We start from the raw sequence: 10191 nt of genomic DNA on the forward strand, positions 1-10191 counted from the left end.
CAGCCCCCACCCCAGCCCGCTGCCATCGCCGCTGTTTCCGCGGGCGGGTTGTCCACCCGCTCTCGGCAAGAGCTTCGCCGATCCGGCCTCTTCCCCTGCCCTTGGCCCTGCTGGTGCACCGAGCACGCGCGGGATGCAGCCGTAGTGCTGGGAGCCCTGGAGAATTACTGACCTGCCCAACACGCTCCGTGAAAAAGCAGTGTTTTTCCAAGCTCTCAGGATCACTTCTGCCCTTTCAGTCTGGTGTTTAAGCTGCAAGCAACATTTAAGCCCTTTGCAGGAGCGTCAGCGCATCAGGGCTGCCCTGTGCAGTGTCTTGCCCTTGTAGGTCCCGGCACGCTGGGAGCCTGCACCTTAATGACTCGGGGACCTCTGGCTTGCAGCTGATCTGTCACCCATACAGCTGAGGCTGGAGCCTGATTAGGGTCTTGCCTGTTTCTTTCCCACATTTTCCTTTGATAACCTTATTTCTGTGCAGCTTTCCGAAGCGCGGAGGTGGGGGCATGGAGGCTGTCTCCGGGCATGTACCATTCCCGGCGCTGATGATGCCACGGGAGCACCGCTGCGTCAGGGTGCTCAGCGTAGATCGGGCGCCCCATAGCTCTCGGGGAAGCGCCTGTGTCTGTCCTTCCACGTGCTGCGTTTCCCTCCCCGCTCTCAGCTGCGCTTTGGAAGCAGCTGACTTTGGTGGGAACTGCCCAGCTTGAAGGACCGCTTGGTCCTGGGGCTTTGCAAGGAGGTGTCAGGGCAGAGGTGTCTCAAGCCAGTGTAGTGACAGAAGGGTTTGTACAAGGGGGAACAAACAGCTACAAGAGAGAATGGGGTCAAGCTTGTGATTTGGAGTCTTTATTCATGAAGCTGAGGCTGCCTTGGTGGTGTCAGATCTGCCAGGTTGGGTGGTTTCCAGCACCTCTGCAAAAAGCTCTCAGCTGTGCTTGTGCGAGGCACTGACAGAGCCTCCTCGACCACACGCTGTACCTCTGTGCATCGCGGTGTGCCTGGAGCGCAGTGCCAGGGCTGGGCTTCCCCGTGCTTGCAGAGGGATCAAAGGATGGGCGCGCACATTTTTGTCATGGCAGAGTCAGTTTGAACACAGTGCACAGTAATTCATGCTTTTTTTTTTTTTTACTTTTTTTTTTGGCAACACAGCGTTTTGAATGTCAAGCCTGCAAAAGGCATTAGAAACGCCATTGCATCTCCCCTCAAAATTAATGATCCTGCCTTATCCCAGCTAATGAATACATCCCATTCTTCCCCATCCTAGTTTTCTCTCGGGAGGATTCATCTAAAGGCTAGATGCTCTTTCCCTTCTTGGCCTTAAGTGGGGCAGATCTTGCTGATTTCTTTAGCTTTGATGCGTGAGAATTGAGTCATGTGAGAGGGACACGTCCGGTGACTGAGGCCCCATCATGTGGTGGAGTCAATGTCATGAGCTTGGGTCGAGGGAGAAAGACACGGCTTTTTGCTGGGCCTAGAGCCGGATCCCCCGTGTGCAGGGAGATACCAGCCAGGAGCAGGGATCTGAATATTGATCACTGTGTTTTCTCTCCCCTCCTCCTCTCCCTTTCTGCAGTGACGTCTCCATGCAAAATCCTCAAGTGCAACTCTGACTTCTGGGCAGCCACGTCTGGCTCTCACCCGCCGGGCACGGAGGAGGCGCCCGAGTTCTGCACGGCGCTGCGCGCCTACGCTCACTGCACCCGCCGCACGGCCCGCACCTGCAGGGGCGACCTGGCCTACCACTCCGCCGTTCATGGCATAGACGATCTCATGGTGCAGCACAACTGCTCTAAGGATGGCCCCACTTCCCAGCCCCGGCTCCGGACGTTGCCCCCCGGGGATAGCCAGGAGCGCTCCGACAGCCCCGAAATCTGCCACTACGAGAAGAGCTTTCACAAACACTCGGCCACTCCGAACTATACTCACTGTGGGCTCTTTGGAGACCCCCACCTCAGGACATTCACAGACAGCTTCCAGACCTGCAAGGTGCAAGGGGCTTGGCCGCTCATAGACAATAACTACCTGAACGTCCAAGTCACCAACACACCGGTGCTGCCTGGCTCCACAGCTACTGCAACAAGCAAGGTGAGGCTCTGTGAGCAGGGGCGGTCAGGGTAGGAGGTACTTCTGAATGGCCTTGCTTTCCACCATCTGTCTCTTCCACGGTTTGCACATCTCCTTGAGGAAAATAAGAAGGGGGCAGGAACCTCTCTGAATTCGTGAGTGGCCCTGAGTCTCAGATACTTATCCTGACTCCCCTTCCTCTGCTCCCAGATCTGCTTTTCCTTTGAATGACTCGTGCTTTCTTCCTGAGACCCCTTCATGGTTAGCAAGCCAAGATGGTGCAGTTCAGAGGCCAGTCATGGCCAAAGGAGTGGAGGGCTCCGTCTTGGAGGACTCCAGATGATAGCTGTGAATAAATAGACCAGGAATGAGGCCAGTAATAGGAGACAGACCCCACGCCACTTCTCGTATCACTTTCTTTCCATGCAAGGATCAAAAGGGGACCTTTCCTGTGCTTACTGTCTCCCACTATCACCCAACCTCACTGTCCCTGTCCCTTTCTATGGTGTCATCCATTTGCTGGGTGGTGGATGCAGCCCCCTGAGTCCTTCAAAGAAGGAAAACCCTGTCTGGGAGCAAAGCAGGTGAGAGAGTGAGTACAACAGACCAACACCAGGAATGGCTGGTAGCCTGCTGCAAGTTGCTGGAGGTTTAAACGAGATGTAGCTGCACCTTGGCTTTGGAGAACAACGTTTGAGGAGAAAAGCCTCAGCTCCCACACAAGCAGATACAATCACTGCCAGAACAGGGATAGTGATGACTGTTGGCAGCCTTGGCCCATTACCCAACATCTCCCACAGGCCCAACACTGCTCTGTAGTACCATTACAGCCATAACCAGGGTTATAGTATGCTGTAGCACAGATGTGCTGTTAAAAAGCTTAGGCTGCCAGGATTTGGCGTCAATGCATGCACATCAGCCGGGGCAGAGTGGGAGGCTGGGCTTCCCTGCCAGGCCAGAAGAGGTTCTGATGAAGTTTTGCATCTTACCTAGAAAACAGGGAGCCCCAAAATATCCTGGCAACCATGAGGTCGAAGGACAAATTCAGAACAGTTCTTTTCAGCTCTAGGTGTGACCTTCTCAGAGCACGATGGGACTAACATTTTGGTTTTGATCTGTCCCTAATAAACCTCCTTAAAGAATACTTAAAGCAGCTCTCAACTTCTTTTCGTCTACCAAATGATATTAAAACCTGCCGAAGCCTTGCAAAGAAATCGAGCTTGAGAGAGGTAGGAACTTGAGGCTCCCTGGGACCAGAGATCTCTAGGTTAAATCCCAGGATGACCACTATCTTATACAAATTTCTTTTCCCCTTATCTCTCTCACGAGCTTGCGGTGAGGAGAGATTAGTCATAGGATCTACAGCATGAGCTATGTGAAGAATTACTGGGTAATTCCTTGGCTAGAGGACCATGTGCTGTTGGAAAGGACAGGAGCCTCTTAGACTATGGGGCTCTTCGTGGTTTTGCACAACAGCCTCTGATCTACTCATTTTCTTTCCAGCAACAGGCAGGGCTGGAGTTCAGAGGAGGTGGCAGAAGGACAATTCAAGTGACAGTGTAGCCTGAAAGCCAGGGAAAACTGATGTCTCAGGAAATGGCTGAGGTGGGGATATGAGGGCTGCTGCAGGGCTGGGAGCATCTGGGACCTTGGAAGAGAAGTGTGTGGGAGAGTGACATCGCCATGGCCCTGCACACAGCTGCTCTTGGCCCCTTGCCAGAGCATTGGGAACAGAGGTCCTAGGGGAGTCTCATTTTTTTTTCACTTTATATCCAGCCTATAGGCATATCTGCCATGCTGGACTGTGGGGTTCGTGGCTTACATGCGGATATTGGAGCCATCTCTTTTCTGGCCCTCCCCCCTCACAGAGCTCCAGCCAGTCTCATTCTGGTCCTCCTTGTGGGTCTACATGCAGGGAAGGGGCTCCCTTTTCCACTTCTCCCTCGGGGAAAGAAGTGCAAGAGGAAGAGCAAACCTGCTCTCCCCTGCAAGCAAACTCTACTCTTCCTCCTCTTCATCATGCCTTCCTCCAGCACAGCCTGCTGGAGCCAAGTAAGCAAGAGAAGAGCAAGTGCAGTGAAGTCACCTACTCCAGGAAGTGACCCAAGTTTGAGTCTAGATTGTGAGTGGGGAATTGTCTTGGGCTCAGCCTTTGCTAGCATCACTCCACAGGAAGGCATCCCTAGTCGAACGTGAGGAAGGAACACATGTCTATGTGTTTAAGATGGAGCATGGTGTCTGCTAGGGTCTAGAGGAACAGACCCTGTTTGTCTACGAGCGGGGTGGGGAAGGGAGGAGGCCAGACCCTTCAGGTCTAAATGCTGTGGGAGCCGATAGAGGCTTTTCACCACCTTCAGGAGAGTCAGGATTCATCTTCCCCTGCCAGCTGCCAAGTCCTGAAGGCAAGATGGTCATTAGTGTACAGGCATGCCCTGACAAGCTTGTAATTCATGGTACTCCACACAAGCCCCAGCTACAAGAGAGCTCTTGTGCTGGGTCAGGAGATAAGAGCTCAGATTCAGACTGTAGGTTTAGGTTTAGTCTCACCTCTGGTTCTTGTCCCTATGCCACTTGCTTGCATGGTATCTTTGCTTTTATGGACGAGGGAGGATGGGGCCGCATCTTAGGAGGAACTCCCTGCCATCAGCTGAAGCCCCTGCTCCTGAAGGATCTGAGCAGACTTGATTCTCCACTCCCATATGCCTTGGTGGCTGTATATTCCTTGGGTTGTCAGCACTTGTAGTAACTGTTCCTTTCTTTCCTCCTCTACAGCTCACCATCATTTTCAAGAGCTTCCAGGAGTGCGTGGACCAGAAAGTGTACCAGGCAGAGATGGATGAGCTGCCTGCTGCCTTTGCCGATGGCTCCAAGAATGGCGGAGACAAACATGGAGCCAACAGCCTGAAGATCACCGAGAAAGTCTCAGGCCAGCACATTGAGATCCAGGCGAAGTACATTGGCACCACCATCGTGGTGAGACAGGTGGGCCGGTACCTCACCTTCGCCGTGCGAATGCCGGAGGAGGTGGTGAATGCTGTGGAGGACAGGGACAATCAAGGCCTCTACCTGTGTCTCCATGGTTGCCCACTTAACCAACAGATTGACTTCCAGACCTTCCGCTCCGCTCAGGCCACAGAGGGCCGCACTCGTAGGAAGGGGCCCAGCCTCCCTGCCTCCCCTGAGGCCTTCACGTACGAAACAGCCACAGCCAAGTGCAAGGAAAAGCTGCCCATAGAGGACCTCTACTTCCAGTCCTGCGTCTTCGACCTCCTCACCACGGGGGACGTCAACTTCATGCTGGCTGCTTATTATGCCTTTGAGGACGTGAAGATGCTTCACTCCAATAAAGACAAACTGCACCTCTATGAAAGGACACGGGACCTAGTCCCTGGCAATGCGGCTCCCTCAGGGCGTCCTCTGGCCCTCCCTGCCCTCTGGGCAGCACTGCTGTGTTTGAGTCGGTGTTGGTTAGGGTTGTTGTAGATGTTTACTCCTACGTGCCGCATAGAATGGGGAAAAGGGAGCAGGAAGGGATGACGCGACGGCGGTGCTGGACAATGAGAGGTTGGATAGTGGATCCAGCTGGGAGATAAGGATTGTCCTCAAATCTCAGCCCCTCTCTTCAGTGCTAGCCCTTCCGCTTCCCAGTTCTTGCCTGGGAGGAACGTGCTGCCCCCAGGACCGGTTAGGAGTTTTTGCTGGACTATACCTCACGTGGTTCTTCCTCACCTCCCCCTGTCTTCCTCCTCCTCCCAGTAGTATGGATGTTGGGGAGCACCTGCCTCCTCTTAGAGCTCCCTCGTGGTACTGAAAATGCTTGTGGTGACTGTGATTTTGGCGTTCGTGACCGTGGCTTTGTGTTAGGGGAGCTGAGCCCGCGAGGAAGCAAGACGGGGGCAGGTTTTCCGCTCGCTGGGTGCCACGCTCGTTTTCCTGCTGTGCTGTTAAGGTGCTCAGCCCCTTCAGCGGCCCGTTTTGCACGCCCGGCTCTCCGTGTAACACTGCTCCTTTGCGAGCACCGGTGTGAAGGGGCAGGTGGCAAAGAGAAGCAGCATGGCACTTTGCTGGTGCTGGGCTGTCCTGCTCTGGCAGCCGGCAGGCATGAGGCAGCTTCTGGGCGCAGGGGGGACACGTTCCTCAAGTCCTGCCTGGTGTTTGCTGCGGTTCAAAGGGCACCTCCTATTTTACCCTGATCACTTGGCTGATTTTCTCAGTAGGTTTTATTCCTGGCTGCCTAACGTCTGTGTTCAGACCCACTGAGGACTCTTGATTGCGACAGGAGAAACCTGGCCAGTACAAGCAGTTTCTTCAACTTCTGCCCAGCACTGGAGGAGTTCCTTGTGCTGCTTGCTCTTTGCTCCCCTAAAATGGGCAGCAGAAAGGATCGTCAGTGGGGAGACCTGATCCGCATGTCTCCCAAGCCCTGTACCGTCAGCGGGGCCTGCACCCCCTCCCGAGCACTTGCAAGGGAAGCCCATGAGCCAGCCAGGGCCCGGGAGCAGAGCGAGAGCTTCACTCCCTGTTTGTTTGCTGCTAGGTCTCTGCTCTTCTCCTAGTCCTGGGGGCCTGACTTGCTACCCCATTTCAGACCAGTTGCACCTTAAGCCCTGTTGGGCTTGAATCTGAAACGGGGCAATGTTAGAAGTCCAGCCAGGAGATGGGATGCAGCAGAGGACCCTCCCCAAATGCCCCCAAAAGTCCATTCCCTGGCTCGAAACCATCAGTAATCTCCTTCCCCTTGCAGTGTAGACTGTCCGTCTCTTCTTCCCCATGCTCCTCTGTGGTTCACCTCAATACTCACTGAACAAACAGCAAGACCATCGCTGGTCTGCGTCTCAGAGACCTCTTTATGGATTTCCCCCTCTTTCCTCAGAGGGAAGTTCCCAGAAACCAGCCCCAAATAATGCATAGCTCATGGGGGCAGCTCCTCTTCTCAAAGGTGGTCTCTGGGTACAATGAGACAAGCTATCACCAAAAGAGAGGGACAGGCTACACGTTTGGCAGTCGGAACCGGCACCAAGAGGCAGCCTGATGTAAATACGCAATGTGACTATTCAATGTGTCCTAACAGCTCTAGAGCTCCATTTGTAAAGCAGCAGAGAAATGCAAAAGTGTGTCAATGGATGTAATTTATATTGTCTCTTTAATATATAGAGCCCTGGCATTGATCTCGTGTGACTGTACAGATGAAGAGATGTAATTGGTTTTTAAATGTTTAAAGAAAGAAAAGAAACAAAACAATGTGTTTACTACTTTGCTCCTTGCTTTGTTTGCTGATGCCCCAGATATTCTGTTTAGGGAGATTTTAAAATCAAGATATCACAGTTTGGAGGCACTGAGACCAACCACTGGACCATAGCACTAGACGGTTTGATGCTGCCTGGGGTGGCAGCTTCCCAATGCACTAATTGCTTAGCTAAGTTCAGGCCTTTCTTTTCCCTTTCCTAAATAAAGAGCCAAATTTTTGTCTCCCCTAGGAACTGGAGATGCAAGTTTTGAAAGCTAAAATTTGTCACTGGATAAAAGGAGACCGGTTCTCAATCTAGTACCGCATAGATAACCTCACTAGGCAAAGCATCTCTGAGGAGTTGGCACTTCTTCAAAGCAGGCTGAGCCGTGCCACAGCATGCTAATGGGTCAGTACTTCCTGTACGACCTCTGCTTCCTAAAAAGTGGTCACACTAAGGCATGTTGCGCTGTGGTTTGGGGCTAATTTCCAGCCTAGAAAAGTTCTGTCACTATCTCATGGCCCAGTGCCCCTCTCCAGCTGAGCGCTCCGGTGGTGGTCGGCTGCAGTACAGTGGTTGGGGTATCCCTATTTTAGAAGCAAACAGTGAAGCACTTTATTTTGGTTGTGTTTGACCCAGTTCTGGTTAAAGGTGAAGTGTGGCCAAGAGACACCCAATACTTGGAAACAGCAAAAAAATATATACATAGGCAAGGAGGAGGAGGGGTGTTGTGAGAAGGTTCCCCATCTCCTCCCTGTGTTCAGACCCACAGGAGTGTCACCATGTGTATAGACTGTAAATTATTTATTGAGAGAAATGCAAGTAAAGTTTGAGGTTTTTTGACAATAAATTAGTGGGTCTCTTTTGTTCTCTCTGTGTTGTATCATGCTGTCTGTCTTTGAGGATGAGAATGGTATCTACTGCCTTTTCTGCACAATCACTAAAGCAGCTTTCTACAGTGTGCAACCCATGGACCCCTTAGCTGCTCGTCTCTGCCCTAACATCTCATCACGTAACTTAAGAGTCCTCAGAACCTTAGAAAGAAAGCAAACTTGCAGCAACAAGACGATCGAGTCTCCCTCCCCTCCTCACTCCTGAGGTCAAGCAGCGCAGATCCTGGCTGCCCTGTGCATCACTCTCCAGAGTTGTCATGCTGCCTCTGACTTCAGTCCCTGGCAGCACGGACTCCCGGGACTGAGCACCTTTGTTTCAAACTCGGTTCTCAGCCCAAATTGAGTCTATTACTGCCCTCTGAAGAAGGAAACTAAAGCTACTTCTCTTTCTTGTGCTCATTTTCCTTTTTTAAGCAGCTCAAGGACTTTGTGCCCCTGCAGCTGGGGCCAGGAGGTTGTTAAGGCCAACACAGAGATCGCTGTGGACAGAAGACATGCTGTTCTGACAAATTTGGGCAGAGACGTACACAAACCTGGAGCCCCGCCAGGGCTCAGCCACTGTGCAGCAGTCCAACACTGCGCCCAGGCTGCTCCCCGAGCAGGTCCCGCTCCCTCACCTGTAGTGAGGGCCTCTATTTTAGCAGAGCACAGGCTGGCTGCAGCTCTTCACTGCCTGAAGGCAGAGCTGGGGTGGGCAGAAGCCCCAACACGGTGCCCCAGCTCCATCCTGAACCTCCAAGGAGCACCCTCCTGCCGAAGGCCCCATGCTCCCCTCCAAGGGGACCACTAGCCCTTCCAGGACAGGGCAGATGCAAGGACATAGCTCAGGGCCTCTCAGCATCTCCGTAGTGGAGAAACCCTCCTGGCCCCTAGCAATCAGCTCAGCAAAGAGGAGAGTGCGCTGGCCCCTCAGCACTGGTACGTTGCTTGCTTGCAGCCTAAATCACCCCAGCTTCCCTAACGCCCAGTTCCAGAGACTTGAGACAGAAGTGTGGCCTGCTCCATTTCATCATCCCTAAACAGCACGGTATACGCTTCAGAAAGAGCTCAGCAGGTTTCAGAATGAGCATCCAACTTTGGAGAGAGCATTAGAGCACGAAGGAGCAGAACACAGAGCCAAACCCCATCACCTCCTCCCCACAGCTCCACACTTTATCCCTTGGCACCCTCCTCCCAGTTAGCACCCCGTTAGTCCCTGCTCTCCCGTACGCCCTCCGTGCCACCAGCTGAGGAGCACCGCTGTGCTCTGGCACCCGCTCACGAGAGCCGAAGCTGCAAGGTCAAGTAAAAGCTGCAAGGCTAGCAGGAGAGCCTGGGATTGCACACACACACACACCCCGCCACTAGCCCGGAGGAGGTTACCAGTAGCCTTCCACCTGCTTGCAGGTGTCCAGGGTGACGAGCAGAGGTGAGAGCATACCTGTGCTTCCCCAGTAAGGTCAGGTCTTGAACCCAGGCAGATGCACTGAGCTGGCCCTGGCCACTCACCTGCTGTCAGGAGACGTCTGGTGCCACTGCGAGGAGATGCTGAACCTCCTGGGTGAGTAGGACACTACCATCTGGCCTAACGCAGAGGGCCTTACAGGTGAGGCCACCCCATGGCTGGGCCATCAGCCCGTGGGGAGCTGCTGGCAGGGAGCGCGCAGGAGCTCCATGTCGGATGGAGACAGCTCCGGTCGGGCAGGGACGGCCAGGGCCACCGGTGCGGTGGCTTTTCACGCTCCAGCGTCTGGGGCTCGGTAGGACAGTTCACCAAAACCCAGCTTTTTGCCGGGAACTGGCTGCCCTCTAGAGGGTCAGCTCTGGCATGGCGTGAACTGAAAACCAAGGTCTTCTCGGCCACCTCTTTGCCTGAAGAAGCAGAGCTGGGGGGCTCCCACCCTCCGAGGCTTTGCCCTCACCTCGGGGGTGACGGGACCCCTCACCATGCGTCTGCCCCCTCGTTGCACGCGGCCAACGGCGGCGAGCTGGACGGGGCTCGAAGGGCTCCAGCGAGTGCTACGGCA

The 10191-nt window shown here is 53.9% G+C and overlaps 1 protein-coding gene across 2 annotated transcripts in view; it reads left to right on the forward strand.

Moving 5' to 3' along the window:
* The window catches only part of RGMA (repulsive guidance molecule BMP co-receptor a), a 28209-nt gene extending 20067 nt beyond the window's left edge, over positions 1-8142 (forward strand). For both annotated transcript variants that reach the window (XM_062583295.1, XM_062583294.1), the window contains 2 exons: positions 1574-2085; positions 4837-8142. In XM_062583295.1, coding sequence (XP_062439279.1) covers positions 1574-2085; positions 4837-5547 — 1223 coding nt within the window. In that variant the 3' untranslated portion in view covers positions 5548-8142. The remainder of the gene's footprint in view (positions 1-1573; positions 2086-4836) is intronic.
* Positions 8143-10191: the final 2049 nt, after the last annotated feature.

The sequence above is a fragment of the Rhea pennata genome, chromosome 10 (assembly GCF_028389875.1).
Source record: "Rhea pennata isolate bPtePen1 chromosome 10, bPtePen1.pri, whole genome shotgun sequence".
Classification (NCBI taxonomy): Eukaryota; Metazoa; Chordata; class Aves; order Rheiformes; family Rheidae; genus Rhea; species Rhea pennata.